General features: G+C 38.5%; 1 protein-coding gene across 1 annotated transcript; it reads right to left on the minus strand.

Annotated features, from left to right (window-relative positions):
* Positions 1 to 12,792: 12,792 nt before the first annotated feature.
* Positions 12,793 to 21,967, minus strand: LOC113049079 (arrestin domain-containing protein 3-like). The gene is made up of 6 exons (XM_026211113.1): positions 21,581 to 21,967; positions 21,104 to 21,164; positions 17,085 to 17,232; positions 15,251 to 15,347; positions 13,916 to 14,172; positions 12,793 to 13,651 (listed from the first exon to the last, which is right to left on the minus strand). Exons 1-6 carry the CDS (start codon positions 21,924 to 21,926, stop codon positions 13,307 to 13,309), a joined length of 1,254 nt encoding a protein of 417 aa, XP_026066898.1. The 5' UTR covers positions 21,927 to 21,967; the 3' UTR covers positions 12,793 to 13,306.
* Positions 21,968 to 22,798: the final 831 nt, after the last annotated feature.

Below are 22,798 nucleotides of genomic sequence, written 5' to 3' on the forward strand. Positions count from 1 at the left end.
TAGTAGTTTCTCTAGGGATTATTTGTCAGAATCTTAATCCATTACTGTAGCACAGTGGAGCAATCCTCTTTTATTTTCATAGATATTTGTTCAGACTTGTTACAGTCTTTGGTAAAGCATATCATACAAACAGTGGTTACAGTCGATAGACTATTTCATTATGGCTGGAGGTTAAAAGCACAAACAGATAAACTGCAATATGTTCTGAAAAGAACACAGTATCAATAAAACTGCAGTAATATCATCAAGAGAGTGCAGAGTTTACAAGGCACAATGTAATGGGCACCTGAGGTGAAATCATGCAGATAAATCCATGAAGTTTTCATTGACACAGCACAAGTTTCGCTGGTAAAAAACACTAATAAGGCTCTTTTGGAGAGGAATCTTTAGTGCTTTAGATCATAAACTGGTGCAGAAGGAAACCTGGCTGGATGGCATGTGGATTTGGATAGACCCCTGCAGCAGCTCCTGGATAGGGCAGCACTGTAGGGTTATACAGATTAGGGTAAAGTCCTGCAGGTGGAGGAGGTAGTTCACCAGGATAAGGCACAAGGTTAGGCTGAGGTGGTGGATATGGCTGGAATCCTCCAGGTGGGCCTTGCCAGGGAGGACACTGTTGTTCAGCTGGAAGAATGACCACAGGAAATCTGACTTCTGGAACTGAGGCAAAAGACACATCCAGACACACCTGTCATGTTATCTATGAATTTAGACTTTTCTCCAGACGGAACGTGATCTTTAGTCTCTTAGACTATATATTTTAATCCTCTTTTAGTTCTTTTGCCAGCGATGAACATCTGTAGCTCCTTCTGGCTGTATTTTAGCTTGACGTCATGAGATGAAGAGTTGTTCAATGTCGACAATCTTCACCAATAATAAGAAAATAGAGATAAAATACATCAATAATAGAATTGCTTCTTTGACATTGCAGGCTAGTGTCTTCAGTTTAGGTTGCTTTGACAGATGCACTTAAAGAGCTATGATGACATCCCCTTTCATATAGCCAGTTTTGTCTGTTGATTCAGTGAGTGACATTTGTCCTGAGCTGAAAAGTTTCATCATTTTGTCTTCATGTCCCAGCTTGTGGTTGCATTATGAAACAAACAAACATACACTGTAAAAAATGACTGTGATTTTAACGGTAAAAAACTGTAAAAATGCTACAGTACAAACCCGTTTACTGGTTAACGGTAATTTCCTGTAAACTTTACAGGGAAAAAACGTAAACTTACGTTCCCAGAATTCTCTGCGTTGCATTTTTGAATTTGATGTTTTTTCTTTGAAATAACTATGTTTCTTCTTAATTTTTTCTCATCTGTTATGTTTATTAGGTTTGTATGTTACATAAAATGTTGTTAAATTAATGTTTATTGCATATTTCAGTTTAATGAGTCTCACCATGATGGTGTTTAGTGCTTGTGTGAATGACACCGTGCACCTTCTATATATCTTATTATTTAAAAGCTGCTTGTGATGGGCTTTGTTTCACCACGTGACTCTCTCATCACCATCTGCTTTTGGTGGTTACCAGTGTAATACAAAGGTACAATACAGATTTCAGTGCTTTAATAAGTTCCTATATTAATAATATATCAGTTAAATTATGGTATTAAACTGTAAACATAAAGTAAAACCGTTAAACCTACAACAGTGTAACTGTATTTTTTACGGTATAAAACCGTTAAACCAGAACGGTTTTACTGTATTTTTTACGGTATAATTCTGGCAACCACAGCTGCCGGTTTTTTACCGTATATTTTACGGAATATTTTTAACAGTGTATTTAAATAACTAAACATCACATTCAAATTCGTCTACAGGTCACAAGCAAATCTCGATACATGTGGTCTGATGACAGTAAAGCAGTTACATCATCTATTTATGTGAATCAATAGATAAGTGCCTAAGAATCAAATAATAATTAAATAATGTTATATTATGGAATTATAATTCATACTGGTAAATGATCATTGGTCGCATCATTTTTGGGCACAAAAGATAATTACAGATGTTTAAAAGATGTTGGCTTCAGTGGCCTCTTCAGTTTTACCATCAAGACATACTTCACCCATCCATGAATGTATGTAAAAGATGGAGGCTGAAAAGTGTAGTGCATTTTGTGTTAATGTATGCATTACATATGTATTAAAAAATAAATCCATTACTGTAACATGCATAATAATAGGTTTTTAATTTATTTAGTATTTATGTATTTATTTAAAAATAATAATCTACAATGATACACAAGTCATTTGTTAAATACATTTGTTCTGTTCATTATGAATGTCGTCATATACAGTTTCATATGCATTCTGAGTTTTCTAATTCAGTAGGTTTGCTCGGTAACTCACGTGATTTGACTTGGCACTTGAGAGATGAAGAGCTCTGGTTGTCAGGACTCGGGTATGATCTGTCCTTTTTTCTTCCTTTTTTTTTTACTTTGTTTATTTTTATATATTTTTTTCGTTTCTACTCATTTTTCTATACTTGTTTTCGTTTTTTTTTCCCCTTTTTTTCTCTCTCTCTGATTTTTTATATTTTTCTGGTTTTTCTTCCCTTAGCTCTAGCGCCAGATGATCTCGCTCAGCAATCTAGGCTGTGGCTTGTCTGACGCACCTGTTCCCTCTATCTCATTACTCACCCTATTTATTCTGCTTGATTTTCACCCATCCTTGTCAGTGTGTTCTGTGACCTTTTGGCGTTTGGCTTCGGTTCGGTTCTGTCCTGTTCTGGTCAGTTCGTTTGTTGGTTTGTCTGCCCAGTTATTGTAACCTGTGCTTTGCCCTCAGAGGATTTCGGACCGCTCTTCTGGTTTTCGACCTGGACTGTTTTTGACTCTGGTACTGCCCGCCGTTATCAGCCCTGTCTGCACTTCGCTTGACCCCTTGTCTGCCCGACTATTCTCCTGCCTGCCGCTTTGGATTCGTTGCCCCCTCTCTCCTGCTGAGCCCCTTTCACACTGCACGTCGGACCCGCAATATTCCCGTAACATTGCCTGGTCGCCTTCTGTGTGAAAGCAACCACGTCCCGGAATTGATTACCGAATGGCAATCAATCTGAGTCTGATCCGGAGTCTAATCCGAGTCTGGCGTTCTCGGAGGCTGAGCGCACGACCGCTGAGCAGTGTGAAGTCAAGACTGATTCTTCCCCCCCCCAGTGGGTTATTGTTTTGTTTTTTGACGTTAAGACGTCACGTCCTCTTTAATAAAATACTATTTTTCAGCCTCATTCCGCTCTTGGGTCCTCGTCTGTCCTGACACTGGTATGAATCCCCTGAAAGTTACTTTTACAACTTTTAACAAACAAGATACTGTGTAGCATATTATGAGATAATAACTTCAGTAAAGAACCTCATATTGTACAAGCATTTTTGCAGTAATAAATACAGTCTTAACACGGATTATGCGGTCCTTGATTCTGATTGGTTGAGCTGCGTTCAAAGCTGTTGTACATTACTCTACAAACATACACTTTTATTTACATTTGTGCCAGAAAATAGTGTTTTTATTAATCTTATTATACTTCGTTTGCTCGGTTTTATTTTGTGAACCCTTATTTTGTGTGGGATTTATAACAGTGTTATAAAAAAATTATAAGCTCTGTAAAGCTGTGGTTTACGACATTACGAACTTACGACAGCTAAAAGGCTAAGAGGGTTAAAAGCATAGACCGTAAAAGAAATGGACACAGCGACCCCATTGGAACTCAATTGAGACAAATGAAGCTCAGTTTTAGTGTTTTTTAGCACTTCCGTTTCTGACGCGCAGACTCAAACGAAGCTTGACGACGTCAGCAACCTGTCTGACAGATGTAAATCTTCTAGTAGCTGTGCGTACAAACTGCCATCGTTAATCTTGCAGAGACGGCGAGCTTGAGCAGGGAGTTATTTGTCGTGAGTGAGCAGGAGTAAGTATTCTGATTAATTATTTTGTATAGTATTTTAAAATGTAACGCCAGTATGCCACATTAAGTTAATTGCCTGCGAGCTTCTCCACCTGTCTGTACGGTAATGCGAAAGAGAGCCGAGTGGTTATGACGCAATCGTTAGCCTATTTTTTACAAAAACTGTTTATATGGGGCCATAATGTAACATAGAAGGTAATGGAGCCCTTTATACATTGTCGTGTATCTTTAGAAATAAATAATGGACAAACAGAGTCTTTAAACGCCTCAGATGTAAAGTTATTCGCTGTCAAAGTGACGCCAAAATGAATGGGAGTCAATGGGAATGCTAACGCAAGTGAAGTTCTGCTAAAAGATGGCAGCCCCCACCCGACTTCAACTTCCGGTCGAGTTCCTTGCCCCTTGGTTAAAAGGGAACTCCGCTTCAAGTCGTGCCTAAGAATGCCCCTTAGCCGTTATAAATTCAATTATCTTTAGTGAATCACGTCACTTCCTGTTTGTTGCTGCCATGTGTATTGAGTTTGAGCTCCGTCACATTATTTTTAGACTATTTTTTAATCTTAAAAATCTATTTTATACACCATTTTCATTTCTATAGCGTGAATATATCCTCTATCGTATTCTACAACAAAAACAATCAGAGTGCTATTTAGCTTATAGCCCGTTGGCATCGCCAGCGTGGTTGCCGCAAATCCCTCTTGCATTGCTAATACTCTATTCACACACATATTACCATTGCTTTATTCACTGCAACAATATATAGGTATATTCTCAATGTTACCCAGAAAACAGGATACAGGTTTAACTCATTTGAAATACTTCTGCTTAATGTTACATTGTCAGATATGCAAAATAAATCTATTGTATCCGAGCGGCAACCTCCCGCTCTCTCTCATGAAGCCAACAAGGAAGTGACCAAATTCATTGACTGGCCGCTTGAGGCTCGCTGCCAAAGGGAGTTAGTCCCATAGACTCCCCATGTTAAAATGCCCAACTTTACAACAGAGAAAAAACATGTTTACAGCCTGGTTCAAAAAATTATTTTGGTCTGCATAACTAATTTTCCCTTCTTGACAATTGTGAAAGGGGTGAATTTTTTTTATAACTCATCCTTTTAAATTATATTAAGCCTTAAAATGTTGCATAATTAAGGGCGTGGCCATTGGAGTGACAGGTGGATTGCTGCTGCTGACACTGTCATCAAGGTATGTGGCGTGGCTTCAGAAACCAGCTCCCACCTTTTTGCCCATGTTTAATTATCCTGGGAGAGTAGTGCGGCTTCAAAAACGCTCTTCATGAGTCTACGGGTGACGTCACGGACACTACGTCCATGTTTTTATACAGTCTATAATTGTATCTGTTGCTCTGGCTACTGTGTATAGACCACCAGGGCCATATACAGAATTCCTAAAATAATTTGCAGATTTCCTCTCAGACCTTTTGGTTACAGTTGATAAAACAATTATCATGGGAGATTTTAGTATTAACATTGATAATAAAATGATGCATTAGGACTTGCATTTACTGACCTAATAAACTATTTTGGAGTCAAGCAAAATGTCACCAGGCCCACTCATCGTTTTAATCATACACTAGATTAAATTATATAGCATTTAATTGATCTTACTGATATAGATATCGTACCTCAAATTATGATTTTACCGACCATTTTCTTGTATCGTGCAAGCTGCGTATACCTGATATTAACTATAGGTCTCAGCGTTACCATCTGGGCAGAACTATTGTTCCAGCCACCAAAGACAGATTCGTAAATAACCTGCCTGATTTATCTCAACTGCTATGTGTACCCAAAATTACACATGAACTAGACGAAATTACTGGCAACAAAAAGCTGTTGCCCCCATCAAATTGTAAAAGGTTCAATAAAAACGTACTGTGTCATGGTATTACAGTAATACTCACTCTCTCATGAAAGAAACTTGTAGTCTTGAGAGCAAATGGAGAAAAACTAACTTGGAAGTCCAAAGTATTTATTTTATTTTATTTCATTGGCTAGATTAATAAATGACCAGACACCACCTGATTTAAATATTCCATCAACATTTAATAGTAATGATTTTATGAATTTCTTCACTAATAAAATAGATAGCAAATGTAGATTCTACAGAGTCTAACACTTCAGTTTCATCCAACGCACCCAAAGCTAAACTGCAGTGCTTTACAACTATAGGACAGGAAGAGCTAAATAAACTTATCACATCTAAATCAAAAATATGTTTATTAGATCCTATACCAACTATATTACTGAAAGAGTTCTTACCTGTAGCTAAAGAACCGCTTCTCAACATTATTAACTCATCGTCATCTTTAGGTCACATCTCAACTAGATCCTAGTGAATTGGCAAATTATAGGCCCATTTCAAATCTGTCAAAAAATTGTTTAAAAAGTTGTCTGCTCAATTGTGCTCCTTATTGCAAAAAAATTATCTGTATGAAGAATTTCAGTAAGGTTTCAGGCCCCACCATAGCACAGAAGCTGCACTTGTTAAAATTACAAATGAATTGCTTCTTGCGTCAGATCAAGAATGCATCTCATTGCTAGTTTTACTTGATCTTAGTGCTGCCTTCGACACCATAGATCATGAAATACTAGATCGAATTCAAAACTATACAGGTATAAGGGCAGGCTCTAAGATGGTTTAAATTCTACTTGTCCGATAACTACCACTTTGTTTATTTAAATGGGTATTCATCTCATTTATCACCAGTAAAATATCACAAGGATCTGTCCTAGGTCCTTTGCTATTTTCAATATACATGTTGCTCCTTGGTAATATTATTCGAAAATACAGGATTAGTTCTCTTTGTACTATTAAACATCACGTGACATGTAAGTGTCCGTGGCTGAGTGAACGTGCGAAGAGTGGATGAGGTTCTAGGGAAACACAGACATCCAAACGCAAAAAACACTGACTACGTTTACATGCTGTTAAAATTCGGTTTATGGTCGGGTTAAGGTCACTATTTGGGTTTCTGAAACATTCGGGATAACCCGTTTACATGCGTGAGCAGAGAGAGTTACTCCTGTATACATGGAATGTGTAATCAGTCGCCAATATCCCGATGTAAACAGCGACGCACGGTTAGCGTCTGGACGTAATACGTAATATGCGTCATTTCCGATTCTTCTTCCTGTATCCAAAGACTCAAAAGACGAAGATTCCTTGCGAATAGAACATGCACAGAACACACACTTTGATGGGGATATGATGAAACGCGTTTACAAGACCAAATATTCGGGTTAGAAAAGGGGTACCCCAGGTATAATATCCCGGTTTTTAAAAACCGGGATATTAGCATATCCGGGTTTTTGCCGGTGTTTACATGGCCGTGCGCGACCGGGTTATTGCTAATATCCCGGGTTTGAACGGGTTATTGGCTGCATGTAAACGTAGTCACTGAGAGCCAGACGAACAGGGTAACCACATCAAACATTAAACAACGATCTCACAAGCACAAGACGTGAGGCAAGCCATTATATAGTGGATGAGTAATGAGTGGCAGCTGTTGCTGATACAATTAATAGAGACGCCCACAACTAATCAGTGCAGACGTGGACACACATAATTCACCACAAAGTGTAAACACCCCGAGATCACGGTTTACCAACCGTGACAAGTACAATACTAAATTTTCCATATCTTACACACATTTAATAGCACTACCTGCTAAAGTTATAAAAGCCATATATTGAAAATTGGTTAAAGTTGCACTGATTACCTTGAACACATCGAACATTTTTGTTAATTTATGTATCTTGTGAAAAGAGTTAATGTCGTCAACTCTTTTAATTGGAAAACAACACTACTGACAGGAAACCAACTCAGGATGTCGATGTCACATGATTAGCTCATGATTAGTTTTTCTGATAAGCGAGACAGACGTCCTCTGTTGTGGAATCACGTTATCAACTCAGCATTGTTCCCCATTCAGCTAATCATTAACTGTGTTCAGATTGTAGATGGGAGGAAGTAGGCTCTTTTAATTCCTTTGGCAGAAGTAGCAGATTATGCAGTTATTGGCATAACTGTTCACTGAGGTCCTACACCCATCACATTTACATGCACATTAAGGTTAAATCCTATTTTCCAAAACCATTCTGCAGAAATAAATGGAAAAAGACAACAAATTATAAATTAAACTCTGTTAAAACATTTATAACAGAGTGCAGAAATAAGATCAACATCCTCAAGAACTGTGCCAATTAGAGGTAGAGCGATACATGATAAGGTTGAGGTAGAGCGATTATCGATGATAACAGTACTGCTTATGTTTCACTAACATTTAAAACAAATCTGCTACATGCAATAATTTAGAAAAATAGGACAACGATTAGAAAAAAATGCCATAAGGCTCGGGTTGAGTCTCTGCACCACACTTTTCATGCATATTTTATTACATGTTAGGAGTACATGAGTATGGAAGGAACATTCTGCATTTAAAACTTTTAACACATTGACTCAAGTACAAAAATATGACATCTCAATTGTCATTACTTAAAGGTGCCATCTGTCATGTCTGGCAAAAAAATCAAGTCATACTCCACATTCCATACCAGATGGGGGCAGTATGCCTCAATAAAGTGAATTGGTCTACTCTAGAGTAACAAACGAGAAACGGCATAGTCTCTATGCTCCGCCCCTACCTTCACAACAACCCTACAGCCATAGCCGAAGCCTAAGAGGACGTTTTGCCTCCAGAGGAACGTTGGGTGATGTCAAGTGATTTTGAAAAATTACATCTTCAAGCTACTCCCCTTCACATTTACCAGTGAATATGTTCCCATTCGTTTTGTTCATATTAAATTTTGAGTTGTATATACACATTATTTGAATTAAATTAATTTGACAGACAGCATTCTGTCAACATCATTGGTCAACTTCAGCTGTCTGATGTTGACCAAGCTAGGGCCAACCAACATAACCAGAGCTGCCAACTCTCAAGCATTCACCGTGAGACACGCAATTTACTCTTTTCACACGCTTTCACGCCACACATCAATTTTCTCACGCACAGAAAAACCACGAAGCAAAGAGGACAGGGAGACCAACAGACTAGACAGAGCAGGTTAGTTATGATATAAAAAATGGGTAAGTTATAGCTAGCTAATTATCAAACGCAATTACGGTTAGCCATCGCTAACATTAGCACGTTTATCGAACAGCCTTCGATACATTTCTATGTTATAACTTCCCGAAAAAAAATACACAAACATATAAAACAAACTTCTAGCGAAATACTAACAGCATCTAACTTACCAATCAAAAAGAAATGTTGCAAGTTCGGAGTCTAACCTCATTTCTTTCAGGTCCATCAGTTTCAGGTCCAGCGATTGAAAGCAGTGCCGATGTTTACTCTGGTTCGGCTCCTTTTCTTATCGGATTTGATTTGTGATTCCGAGCGCGGTTGTTTCCCTGTAGCGGGTGGTGGTCTCTTGCCAAGGGCTTCAGTCATCCTTCCGCTCTCTTCCCTGAACTGAAATGAACTAGGGGGCTGTACTTTCCACACGATTGACATCAGGTTCAAGTACGCCCACAAGCCGTGCGAGTTATTCGTGTATTGCAGGTTGGCTGGTGGTTATGTTGCCCGCATACCGCCTCCCATGGCCGAAACTGGTATTACGACACCTGTCGGGCCGGGGCTAGTAATGCTAATGCTAATTAAGATTGATATCTCTGCAGCACTATAACTTGACATTTTTTTAATGACATCATCACCCTTATTTCTTCTCATTCTTTTGATGCGTGTAGGTCATTTTTTGGTTATTTTTACCTCAATAACTTCTTTGCATAGCTTCAGTTAAGCACATAAATCAGTCCAAAAAGCATCAAACACCCAAGAGTGACACTGTGCACATATTTAGCAAAATACCATTTTTTTTTATTTATTTTTTCTAAAAAGTTTAGAGTTTATACTCACTCAATGGCTTTTCAGGGACATACCTAAAAGATGATGTGAGATGTGATTCTGTGATCTGTGATGTGACCTCTGTTGATCATTCATGTTTATTTGCTGTGGTATCTATAAGTAAAGAGAAAGAGATGATGATTCACGTGAGTTCTTACCGCTGCTTATACGGAGGTGCTAAAATCATTTTTTACCTTACATTTAACACCAAACAAGTATTTACACTTCATCTTTAGTGATACAATTGGCGGAATCTTAAATTTGACACTTTGTTTCATATCACAAGTAACAAAACTTGATTTATTATGTTTCATTAAGTTTTGTTCATGCATCAAGTGAAAACAGCATCTAGTGATTCTTAGGATTTACACTGAGATCACTGTAACAATGAGAAACGATTAAAATCGAAAATGGATTTCAACCCAGCCCTAATTAGTACCATCAGTTAGCTAGTGAAAGAAAAAAAACAGTCAGTGCATTGATTTTAGCAACCACACTAATAATATGTGTATATAATACATGTATATAATACTTTCATTGTAATAATACAATGAAACCTATCAAATAATATACACTAAGTTAATAGAATATATATCTTACCTTGTAAACAGATTATGATCCAGGCTGCTCTAATGCAAAATAGTTAGGAGAATCAAACGAACGCTTCTTCTGGCGCTGCCTTTTTTGAACTTGCCCGTTCATTACCAAAGCCACTTTACACAGCTCACTGTGCAATACCACCAACAGTATGGTAAACGATTCCATTTGTATGTAAACCTATCTCATACAATTTAACTAATGGGATCTGACTTGTTTCAGAGCCAGATGTACTTAAATCCTATCCATAATGTTTAACTGATTAAATCTAATAGTTTTGACAGTGGCAATTGTGGCAAGATTTTTTTTTTTTTTTTTTTGAGTGCAGCAAGATGCAAACCTCTGATCATTACCAAAAATAGAAAGACAAGATTCTTCATAAATGTGAGCCAGAGTTTTGGAACTGAGTTGATGGACAGATGAGACAAAGATTAACCTTTATCTAAGTGATCGGAAAGCAAAAGTGTGGAGAAAAAAATGGAACTGCAAATGTTCCTAAGCATACATCTGTAAAGCCTGGTGGAGGTGGAGTCATGGTTTGGGCATACATGGGTGTCTCTAGAACAGGACCTCTTAATTTTAATGATGATTTAATGTATGATAGCAATAACAGAATGAATTTGGAAAGGTACAAAATCATCTTGGCTACCAATATTCAAGAAAATGCCACCAAACTCATTAGGAAGCACTTCATATTGGATCAGGACAATGACCCAAAACACCCTGCCAATTCAGTCAAGGACTTTATCAGGGCAAACAAATTTAAAGTCTTAATTAGCGCACTCATAGGCAACCTTTTTTGGTAAAGGGGAGCACTGCTAAACTACTACGGCAATCACCCAAATACTCATGTTGAGCGAAGCGATGCCTAAAGTGTATTAATTAAGACACACTGGCTGAGTGCCGCCCAAGGAACCAAGGTCTAACCAATTCAAAGAAAGGGAATGAAGCGGAGCGCGTATCCCTTAAAGGGGGGGTGAAATGCTATTTCATGCATACTGAGTTTTTTTACACTGTTATATAGTTGGATTCCCATGCTAAACATGGACAAAGTTTAAAAAATTAAGTTGTACGTTTGAATGAGTATTTTTGTTCCAAAAATACTCCTTCCGGTTTGTCACAAGTTTCGGAAAGTTTTTTTCGAGTATGGCTCTGTGTGACGTTAGATGGAGCGGAATTTCCTTATAAGGGCACTTCTGCCGGAAGAGCGCGCGCTCCTGTATAGCACAGCACTGAGAGCACAACAGGCATTCACTGATAAAGAGCGAGAGCGTCGCGAAATGTCACAAAAGGAGTGTGTTTTTGGTTGCCAGGGCAAGACAACCTTGCACAGATTACCAAAAAAAACAGCATTAAGGGACCAGTGGATGGAGTTTATTTTTACAGAGCATCAACGGAGTTGTGCAAGTGTTTTTGTTTGTTCCCTGCATTTCGAAGATGCTTGTTTTACAAACAAGGCCCAGTTTGACGCCGGATTTGCACATCGTTTATTTCTTAAGGATAATGCAGTCCCAACGAAAAAGGGTCACGATCGTGTGTTGGAACCGCATGCGGTGAGTAAAACTGCTTAAAATATCTCTGCCTCCTTGTTAGTGCATCCCCCTCCCCTGCCGGAGACCAGGGTTCGAGCCCCGCTCGGAGCGAGTCGTTGCTGCTGCTGCTCTCGTTCAGTTTCAGCCTTCACAGCTGTCACAGCTTCCAAACGCTCTCAACGCAAAAGCTTACTTGCGCTCGTGATTCTTTAGCTCCGCCCACATGTCATGCCTCCAGCCGGTCGTGTTTTTCCGCGAAAAATCGGTACAGACTATCTTTCTCTTATGAATATAATAAAACTAAAGACTTTTTGGAGTTATGAAGGATGCAGTACTACTCTATAGGTACTCAAGATTAACAGGATATTGAGTGAAAACGAGCATTTCACCCACCCTTTAACGTACAGGATTTCAGAAAGTGTGCAGTCTTGTGTGCACACTTGCCACAGATTGCCCAAATCAATCTACAGATTTAAATCAGATTGAACATTAATTTCACCAGCTAAAGAGGAGACTAAAGACAGAAACTCCCCCAAACAAGCAACAGCTGGAATTGGCTGCATTACAGGTTGTAGAAAGGCATTTCAAAGCATAAGACCAAGAGTCTGGTGATGTCTATGGGTTGCAGACTCACTGCTCTGATTGCATGCAAGGGATCTGCAACTAAATATTAGCTTTTAATCTTGTACATCTGCCTTAAATTCAACTGTTCCAATACTTACTCTCACATCAAATAGTGGGATGAACTCTAAAAGTGCTGTCCTTTTTACTTGGTAAAACATGTATTTGTCGAAAGACCTAATAATAAAATGTGACATTCTGTTTTGTCGCATATTCATCTTTTAATCATATTTGCAAATGTCTCGATTCCACAGCAGAGAAAGCAATTTTGTCTTTACTGTTCCAATACTTATGGAGGGCACTGTAAATCCATAAGATCTTAGCCTTATGCTGTATAAATTTAAACTGAAGACAGAAAACAATGAGTGCAGTGCTGAAAGGGGGAAGGGCTACATAAAGTACATTCCCTGTGAAATAAAAAATGTGTTAAGCTTAAATTACATTAAATTAAAAAATTTAATTTATGCATTTAGCAGACGCTTTTATCCAAAGCGACTTACAGTGCATTCAGGCTATCAATTTTTACATATCATGTGTTCCCGGGCAATCGAACCCCCAACCTTGCGCTTGCTTGCTAGCGCAGTGCTCTACAAGTTGAACTACAGGAACACAAAAAGTTTAAAAGGCACAATGATACGAACTGAGCTTTCTGATAGTAGGCATGTAGACATTAAGTACTCATTGACAGCATAAATGGTGCTCAGAGGTTTGGCTGGTAAAGGAGACTAATAAGGCACGTTAGGAGTCGATTCTTTAGTGCTTTGATTTGGATCATAAACTGGTGCAGAAGGAGCCAGAAGGAAACCAGGCTGGATGGCATGTGGATTTGGATAGACCCCTGCAGCAGCTCCTGGATAGGGCAGCACTGTAGGGTTATACAGATTGTGGTAAAGTCCTGCAGGTGGAGGAGGTAGTTCACCAGGATAAGGCACAAGGTTAGGCTGAGGTGGTGGATATGGCTGGAATCCTCCAGGTGGGCCTTGCCAGGGAGGACACTGTTGTTCAGCTGGAAGAATGACCACAGGAAATTTGACTTCTGGATCTGAGGCAAAAGACACATCCAGATATACCTGAAAGACAATCATGTGTTTGCTTTACTTTTCAACAGAAAGTCTTGTTAAGCTGTAAAACTAACGTTGTTTTAGACTATTTTACCATAAATTATTATTAAATTACAGGGAGTTTATTTAAAAATCAATAACACACTGCTTGTTTCTTTTGTATTTTGTCATTTTTCATTGTATAAAGTCATTTTTTTTTGTTTTCTGCAGAAGAATTAATGCCATATTTTTATTTTGGGATGAACTATTGCTTTAAAAATGGCAAAACTGCACCTTGAGTTCATACTGCACTTTTAGAATTCTGCAGTTTTCAAAGGTGACAGTCAGGTCATGTGGAAGCTTTATATCCACTATGAATTTTGACTTTTCTCCAGAAGGAATGCGATCTCTAGTCTCTTTGACTATATACTTGAATCCTCTATTAGTGCTCTTGCCAGCGATGAACGTTTGTAGCTGCTTGAGGCTGTACTTTAGCCTGACGTTACGAGATGAAGAGTTGTCAATGTCGACAAAAACTCTTATCGTTTCACCTGCAAAAAAAAATTAAAAATTACAATTAGAGACAACTTACAACAATGAAAAAGAAAGAAAGAAAGAAAGAAAGAAAGAAAGATCATTGTCAGTTTCTATTCAAGTAGCAAATTTAAATTATGTTAACATTATTTACAGATGACAGATATCCAGTGTGTTTAGAACACAGTAGCTGAATATCAATGGAAAGTACGTCAACTAATTTTGATTAGTCTTTCACTTGATAATGACGAGTTTAAGATGCTATACGATGACATTTCTCTGCTGTTATTTTCGTCCCTGAGCAAATTATTAGTCCCATTACTTATTTTAATGCAAATTAATCAGTCTTCCCAGCAAATTTTTTTTTTCTATCGTAGTTTATGGCTTTATATCTAATAAAAAAAATGTAGGCACTTCAAGTGAGCATATTTTTATTTTATAAAAATTAAAAAAAAATTATTTCCATGTTCCTTGGTAACTCCCAGAATTTGTATTGTTATTGAAATTTTTTGTTTTGCTAATTTTGCATTAATTGCATTAATCTCTTTTAAGTATCTTTTTAACATACAATGAACAAGGTAGTATATATAGTTCATAGGGAAACTGAGTTCTTTGTGTAACCTGTGCACATAACTGCTTTAGGCTGAAAAACTACTTCTAAAGAGGAACCATGTACCAGGAACAATTAGTTCTGAGAATGTCCGTAACAGGGAGAGGTGAATGAGATGTACATGAGTTATGAGGTGATGTGCACTGAGCAACATGATTGGCTCAAAGGTCCTAGTTTGTCATTCAATGTATCTTTTACATACTTATTAAAAGTGGTCTGTGAGTCTATGTGTTATCTCTTTGCACACAGACTCAGAAGCTGTGTGTAAACCAGATCATTCTCTGCAGAGAATTAAAGCAATACAAAGATAAAACTCTGTTTGGTTTTTCATTCTCAGTCTCTACAAATTGTTATTTAATTAGAATTTCCACGCCAGTATGCAATATCTCAAAATGGAAACCCAATAATTGACATTGCAGGCTAGTGTCTTCAGCTTAAGCAGCTTTGTCAGAAGCGCTTCAGAGCTAAATATGTGACATGATCACCTTGCATATAGCCAGTTTTTTCTGCTTTTACAGCCAGTGACATTTTTCCTGAGCCAAAAAGTTTTATCTTCTTGTCCTCTGTGCCAGATTGTGGTTGCTGTATGACACAAACAACAACATTGAATTGAGTGAAATAACATTACATTTCCTATCATTTCTAAATCACAGAAACATACTTTCAGTTACATTTCTGGAGTTCTGGATAGATCCAGTCCTTGATTGAGCTGTGTTCAGAGCCATTGTAAATTACTCTGGAAACAAATACCTGTGACCTCTTTACATCATTATTACTGTGCCTCAGCATCTAATTGTTGCCTGGAAAACTTTCTGCTATCAGAATTGCATTACTTGGTAGTCAAATAAAAGTTATTATATTTATTAAAATGAACAGTATTAATAATAATATTACTAATAATATAATACTGTACATTGCTGTTGTTTACTTTATGAACAAAATAGAGGTGCATTATTAGTGCAAATTAGAATGTCATGGAAAAGTTCATTTAAGTAATTCAACTCAAATTGTAAAACTTGTGTATTAAATAAATTTAATGCACAAAGACTGAAGTCTTTGGTTCTTTTGATTGTGATGATTTTGGCTCACATTTAAAAAAAACCCCACCAATTCAACAAATCTCAACAGATTAGATTACTTCATAAGACCAATAAACAGTTTTTTCAGTGTTTTGTTGGCCTTCTGGAAAGTATATTCATTTACTGTACATGTACTCAGTACTTGGTACCGGCTCCTTTTGCTTTAGTTACTGCCTCAATTCGGCGTGGCATGGAGCTGATCAGTTTGTGGCTCTGCTGAGGTGGTATGGAAGCCCAGGTTCCTTTGATAGTGGCTTTCAGCCTTTTGATCTCTTGTTTCTCATTTTTCACATTTGGAAAATGAAATCAGCAGGTCAGCTAAAGGAAGCATGAAGTGCTTTAAAATTTCCTGATAAATGGGTGCAGTGACTTTGGTTTTCAAAAAACACATTGGACCAACACCAGCAGATGATATTGCACCCCAAATGTGTCTGTTGTTCAGCAAATTCCTTGACACGTCTATGTGTGGTGGGGCTTGATGCCTTGACCCCAGCCTCAGTTCATTCCTTGTGAAATTCGCTCAAATTCTTGAGTCGATTTTGCTTGACAATCCTCATAAAGCTTTGGTTCTCTCGGTTGGCTGTGCATCTTTTTCTTCCACACTTTTTCCTTCCACTCAACTTTCTGTGAACATATCTAAATGCTTAGATACAGCACTCTGTGTACAGCCAGCTTCTTTGGCAATTACTGTTTGTGGCTTACCCTCCTTGTGAAGGGTGTCAATGATTGTCTTCTGGACAGTCTTCCCCATGATTGTGTAGCCTAGTGAAGCAAACTGAGAGACCATTTTGAAAGCTCAGGAAACCTTTGCAGGTGTTTTGAGTTGATTAGCTGATTGGAATTTCACTATATTCCATTTTTTGAGATTGTATTTGGATCTGTTATGAATTTGTGGGTTTTTGTTAAATGTGAGCCAAAATCATCACAATTAAAATAATCAAAGACTTAAACTGTTAAAACTTACTTCAGTCTGTGTGAACTGAATTAATTTAATAAACGAGTTTCACAATTTGAGTTGAATTACTAAAATACATGAAATTTTTGATGACATTCTAATTTAATGAGATGCACCTGTACCTGATGGAACAAACATTTTATAAAAGCAATTACCACTCATTAGCTATTCTTAATTCACTGTATCCTACAGCTTATTGGAAGTAATTGCTTTAATAAGCAGTTACATCATCTCTTTATTAATGTGAATCAATAGATGAGTCAAATGTGGAATTGTAATTCATACCAGTAAATGATCATTGGTCCCATAATTTCTCAGCACAAAGTTTAATTCTGTCTGTGCAGCAGATGTTGACTTCCAAGGCCTGCTCAGCTTTACTGTCAAGACATACTTAACCCAGCCATGCAATCCTTTAAAAGATGGAGGCATATCTCTGAAATTATGGAAATATAAAACAATTTAGTTTCTGACAAGCATTACAGTGTTTAATGTGTCACACACACTTTCAGTCAAAAGATGGGACACCACTTCTGTCACAATCTGTGCTGGGAGGAGCACGGAACAGGGGATGAATTACTGGGTAATTTCACAACATTCAACAAGTAGAACTGACCAAGGAAGACTGAACAAACAGGGATGGAGGAGGTTCCGGGGGAGGATGGACTCCCGGTAGGGGGCCAGCAGACAGAGCCTCTGGGCATTCAGGAAGGAGACAGGAGGAGCCCAGCTGGACCCAGGCCACAGCCATAATGTCGACCCACATATAGCCAATGGAGTGAGGAGCCAGAGGTGGAGACGGAGAGCTGATGAGCCTGTGCAACGGGGAGGATCCGGAAGTCCTATGCGGAGCAAATGGTGCCAGCAAACGACGGGAAGATACGGATCCTGGAGGCTGTGGTGAAGCCGGAGCAACCAAGGACTGAGGAGGAGCTGAGGGGATGAAGGACTGGAGTGGAGTCCTGAGATGCAGGATGGTCGACGACAGACCAAGGCTGAGCCAGAGGGAAGAGGGAACCTGGCAAAGCTAGTCGACTGCCAGTTCATGGCGGAGAGGAGTGAGCTAGGAGCCATGGTGCAGCCTACAGGTCCATGGGCCAAGGTGGAGTCTGAGGCTTAGACGGTGAGTAAAGTGAAACAGCCTTGGAGTTGGGCGATGCTGGAGGATAGCAGTCCCGCGGAGCTCGCACTGCATAGATGGTGGACTGAGGGTGAGCAGAGGAGCTGCCAGACGGCAGCAGAGGAGGCGGCAGGAGTGAGTGGGAGCACAGGCATTTTTGAGCCTCTAGGACATTCAGGGTTAAACTCTAGATCAGGAGCTCCCTCTTGGCTGAACACGGGAACAGGATGGCGCTCTGTAGGAGCGGACACTTGGTGCCACTTTGAAGAGTTGGCACTGGAGATAATTTCGGTAGAAATTTTTACATGATAAACAATTATCATCTCACGATATCAATAATATAGCAACGCGATGATGTATGGTGTATATATGTTCCCTAGTACGCACAACAACAACTCCACAAACCCAATAGGTGTGTTCAACTTGAAGCAGATCTGCACAGAATCAGTGTATGACAACAAAGTATCGCGAGAGGGTTTCTCTTACCTTCAAAGATAGGAGAGGAGCATATCTTTAGAGTGGAGAGAGGGGAGGGGGCCGAACTAAACCGAGCTCTTCTTCTATTCCACCTGTGCCTGAACGAACTAATACCCGCACAAGTTTAAACATACAAGCACAAAACGACATAAAAAGCTTAATTCAGCATCCGCGCGCTGTTCGGTGTGTACAGTATGCATGCAGAGAGCAGCGTCTACAGCCCTTAAACACCAAATTGAGTTTTGTGTTTTCTTGCTCTTGAGACGACAATTACATGCAAAATTATCACCTCGGAGGTATCCTTGAAAAAATGGTTGGTTATGTCTTCAGTGAAAGTAAACAGTTGGAGAAGAAATGGAATGTGTATAATATTGGATTTATTATCTCCTAAAGTGACCGGCCCTAATTTACTTGCTGTTGTCAGTGTCCTTAATATTTAATTCAAGAAATTAAATAGGAAAAAATCACTCTCTGCTCTTTACTGAATTACTTTGTAGTTTTAACAAGAATTAATCTATATTTAATTTATACAGTAAAGACTATTCAATGCGATTTACATTTGATTATTCAGTCTCTGTACATGGACACCCACAAACTTGAAAATTTAAAGTTTGTATTTTTGTGCTATTTACATAATTTCAAACAGGGCCCACCGGGAAAACATGCACTGGAGCCCCGCAAACCCCAGCTACGGCCCTGTAAACCAAACGGTCTGCACACCGATCAGTCGAACACACAGCTGTTGCTGCCAACTTATGACAAAAGATTGACAGTAGCTCATTGGAAAAGGATTGAAAATGCCCTTCATTTTATTTGCACTAATAAATGCTGCTGACTGCCAGCTGCAATCGCCAATAAAACGTTGGTCCGTGTTTTTTTTTTGTTTTTTTTGCGATTTTCAAAATATTTTTTAAAATATTCTCTCAGTCAGCCTCTTAAGTGTCAATAGCAAAGCACCCATATACATCACACCTCTATCTGAATGCTTCACAGTGGGATCAACAAATTCAGGGACTATTCGATCACCCTCTTAGAACCAATCTCACATTTCCACTCATCAGACTAAAGGACAGTTTTCCAGTAATCTTTTTTTGTGTTTCCTGGCCCACACAGCTCTCTTCTGCTTTTTGTTCTTCTGAAATAGTTTGTGGTTTCTTTGCCACAGTTTGACCAAGAAGGCCCGACTCAAACAGTCTCCTCTGAACAGTTGTATCATAGCATTTTTTGGGGAAGTCGTGGCCTAATGGTTAGAGGGTTGGACTCCCAATCGAAGGGTTGTGGGTTCTAGTCTCGGGCCGGATGGAATTGTGGGTGGGGGGAGTGCATGAACAGCTCTCTCTCCACCTTCAATATCTCGACTTAGGTGCCCTTGAGCAAGGCATCTAACCCCCAACTGCTCCCCGGGCGCCGCAGCATAAATGGCTGCCCACTGCTCCGGGTGTGTGCTCACAGTGTGTGTGTGTGTTCACTGCTCTGTGTGTGTGCATTTCGGATGGGTTAAATACAGAGCACAAATTCTGAGTATGGGTCACCATACTTGGCTGAATGTCACTTCACTTTCACTTTCATTTGATGGTTTTGTCAACTGCACTTGGGGATACATTCAAAGTTCTTGAGATTTTTCCAACCTAGTCTCACTGGAAATATGTGCCTCTATATGTGCCTACATTTCTGCAACAACGTAATTGTGTACCAATATTTACGAATCACAGTTTCCAGTCAAAATGAACAACAGAGGCAGTAAAAATTTGAAAACTTTTATTCCTTTTCACAAAAAGTATGATTTACAGGTACAGAGTTTTGACTAATAAAGGCTAAGTATCACAAAATTACTTGCAGAATAATACGTTATGACCTCAAAACAATTTTAACATCCTGCACACTTTGTAAACTAATACTTTCGAACACTTTCATCACATATACAGCTTCATATGCATGAGATTTCTAATTCAGTAAATGGTTACTTCATAGCTCACGGGATACAGCATTGCACTTGAATTATGAGCTCTGGAACGAACCCTGTGAAATTACGGTTTGACAAAAAAGCTCAGGTCCGAATAAGGAAGTTTAAATAGCACAGCTGCATCAACAAATGCATTTTTATATCACTTTTATATCACTGGATATTTAAATTCTGAACAGCCACAATACGTACCTCAAGCAGCGTAATAAAAACACATCAGTATGTGCCTGTACCAATGTAATAAAAATGTGCAACGGTCATGTATTGAACGTGTGTTTTAATGTCACTCTCTGAAAATTTCATTTTGAAACTGCTGCGAAACATGCAGTAAGGTGCCTGATTACAGTGTATTTTCATGAGCCTGGTTGGATTTTTCAGATTGACTGACCTTCATTTCAAAGGAATGATAAGAGGGAGGTTTACTACTGTGTAACACCAACTTTCCTTTTAATTACAATGTTTAAATATAACAATATAATATAAATATAATATAATAATATTATCAATTCACCATCTTATTGTGGACTATTTTAAAACAGTTTATAATGGATATAGTATGATCTTTTCACTTTTATTATGCCTCTGTGCCATCATTGTTTTAATTATATATTTACAAAATACATTTAAGTTGGTCAGTGAATCATTGGATATCTATTCTTTGTCTATTCACTGTGCACATATTTACACAATGAGGAACTAAAACAACTGAAGATGTATTATGAAAAGCACATCAGTAGTATCACTCACTGTTGAGGCAGCTGGAATCTGAATGGAAAAACATGACATCCTGGGCTAATCACTGGTCCATCTGATGAATAAAAAAGACATGTTAATACTGTATGGGTTATTATTACTATATTATTAATAATTGAGTTTAAAAAAAAGGATATTTAGATTACTATCAGTAAATAATAAATTATTTATTTTTTGCAGTTTACTTGCAAGTTATATTTGAAATTCATTTAATTACAAGTATCTCCATAAAAAAGAGTTGTATTTCTTTCACCATTTCCCATAGACATTACAGGAAGTCAGTTATTAGTACTTCTAATTTTTATAAAAACCTTTTCTTTTTTTGAGGTTGTACATTTAATGATCTTTCCTGTATATGAATGTACGCATAGATTTTATTTATAAAGTAATTTAATACTACTAATATCATTACTACTAATAATAATTTGATACTCTTATATATTTGAAGTTTTCTATATCGTGCAACCTCACCTTTCTTCGAGCTCTCTTGAATGAAGTATTGCTTTAGTTTGAAGTATCTCTCGTGGTCGCTGTAGGATGTTTCGTCGTCACCTGAGCCTTCAGTCCAGCTCACATGTGCGTCCCCCGTCAGCTTCACAAAAAAACTTTTCACCTTTATTTCTTTGATAACCTCCAAAACAACTCGTCCCTCCACAATATCCCCACTAGAAAAAGTATCGCTTTCATTAATCTGGTTATATTGAAGACTGAGCAATTTGATGGATTTTGACATTTTAATTTCTATGTCTATACCAAGCGGCAATCTCCTGCTCTCTGTCGTAAAGCCAACAAGAAAGTGACTAAAACTGCAATTCATTGACTGGCCGCTTGAGGCTGGCAGAAATAGGGAGACAGTCCCATAGACTTCCCACGTTAAAATGCCCAAATTTACAGCAGAAAAAAAAAAACGTTAACATCCTGGTGCAAAAAATAAGTTTGGTCTATATAGCTAATTTTGCCCTTCATGACAACTGTGAGGGGGGTGAATTTCTTTTATAACTCATCCGTTTAAATTATTTTAAGCCTTAAAGTTCTGCATAAATAAGGGCGTGGTCACTTGAGTGACAGGTGGACTGTAGCTGCTTACACTGCCGTCTCGATAGGTGGGCGTGACTTCATCAAACAGCTCCCGCCTTTTCGCCCATTTTCGATTATCCGGTAGAACTCTTGTTGCGCTGCCAAGTTGGCGACGTTTTAGTCTATGGTCTGTATACTAAATATTCAAATACAGCGCAGCTGGGAGGTTCCTCTCGTTTGCCTGGGTAAAGCAGGATTGACATTTCTGTGAAATAAAGATGGGTTGTGGGTGTGATGCTTCCTGTTAGCAAACTTTGTGCATTACATAACTTTGGATATTCCACAGGGTTTTGTAATGTCATGTTTACTGTCATCCAGTGGCGTAACGAGCCAACACCGGGCCCTTAAGCAGGATTATCAAGGTGATGACTGATACCCCTGATGACTCTAGGCGCACCAAAAAATAAAAAATAAAAATAAAATAAATAACTGCTGGTGTCGGCGCACCATAATAACACATTGTTACTGTTACTATCACTGCTACATAGGCATAGGTCTAAATACATAAAAAAGATGCTCACTTACATTATAGCTGCGTTTTCCGGGCTTTTCTCTGTGCGAAGTTGTCGGTCCAGGTTGCGCGCACGGGCATTCTCAATTGACAGTATGGCA

The sequence above is a fragment of the Carassius auratus genome, chromosome 30 (assembly GCF_003368295.1).
Source record: "Carassius auratus strain Wakin chromosome 30, ASM336829v1, whole genome shotgun sequence".
NCBI lineage: Eukaryota > Metazoa > Chordata > Actinopteri > Cypriniformes > Cyprinidae > Carassius > Carassius auratus.

Excerpts from the sequence above, each read along its gene's own strand:
- LOC113049079 (XM_026211113.1), bottom strand. The coding sequence starts at position 21,926 with ATGAATTGCAGTTTTAGTCACTTTCTTGTTGGCTTTACGACAGAGAGC. Across the intron at positions 14,173-15,250 it reads AAAAACTGGCTATATGCAAG|GTGAAACGATAAGAGTTTTT; the intron begins GTGATCATGTCA and ends TTTTTTTTGCAG. Across the intron at positions 13,652-13,915 it reads AAGTGCAGTATGAACTCAAG|GTATATCTGGATGTGTCTTT; the intron begins GTGCAGTTTTGC and ends ATTGTCTTTCAG.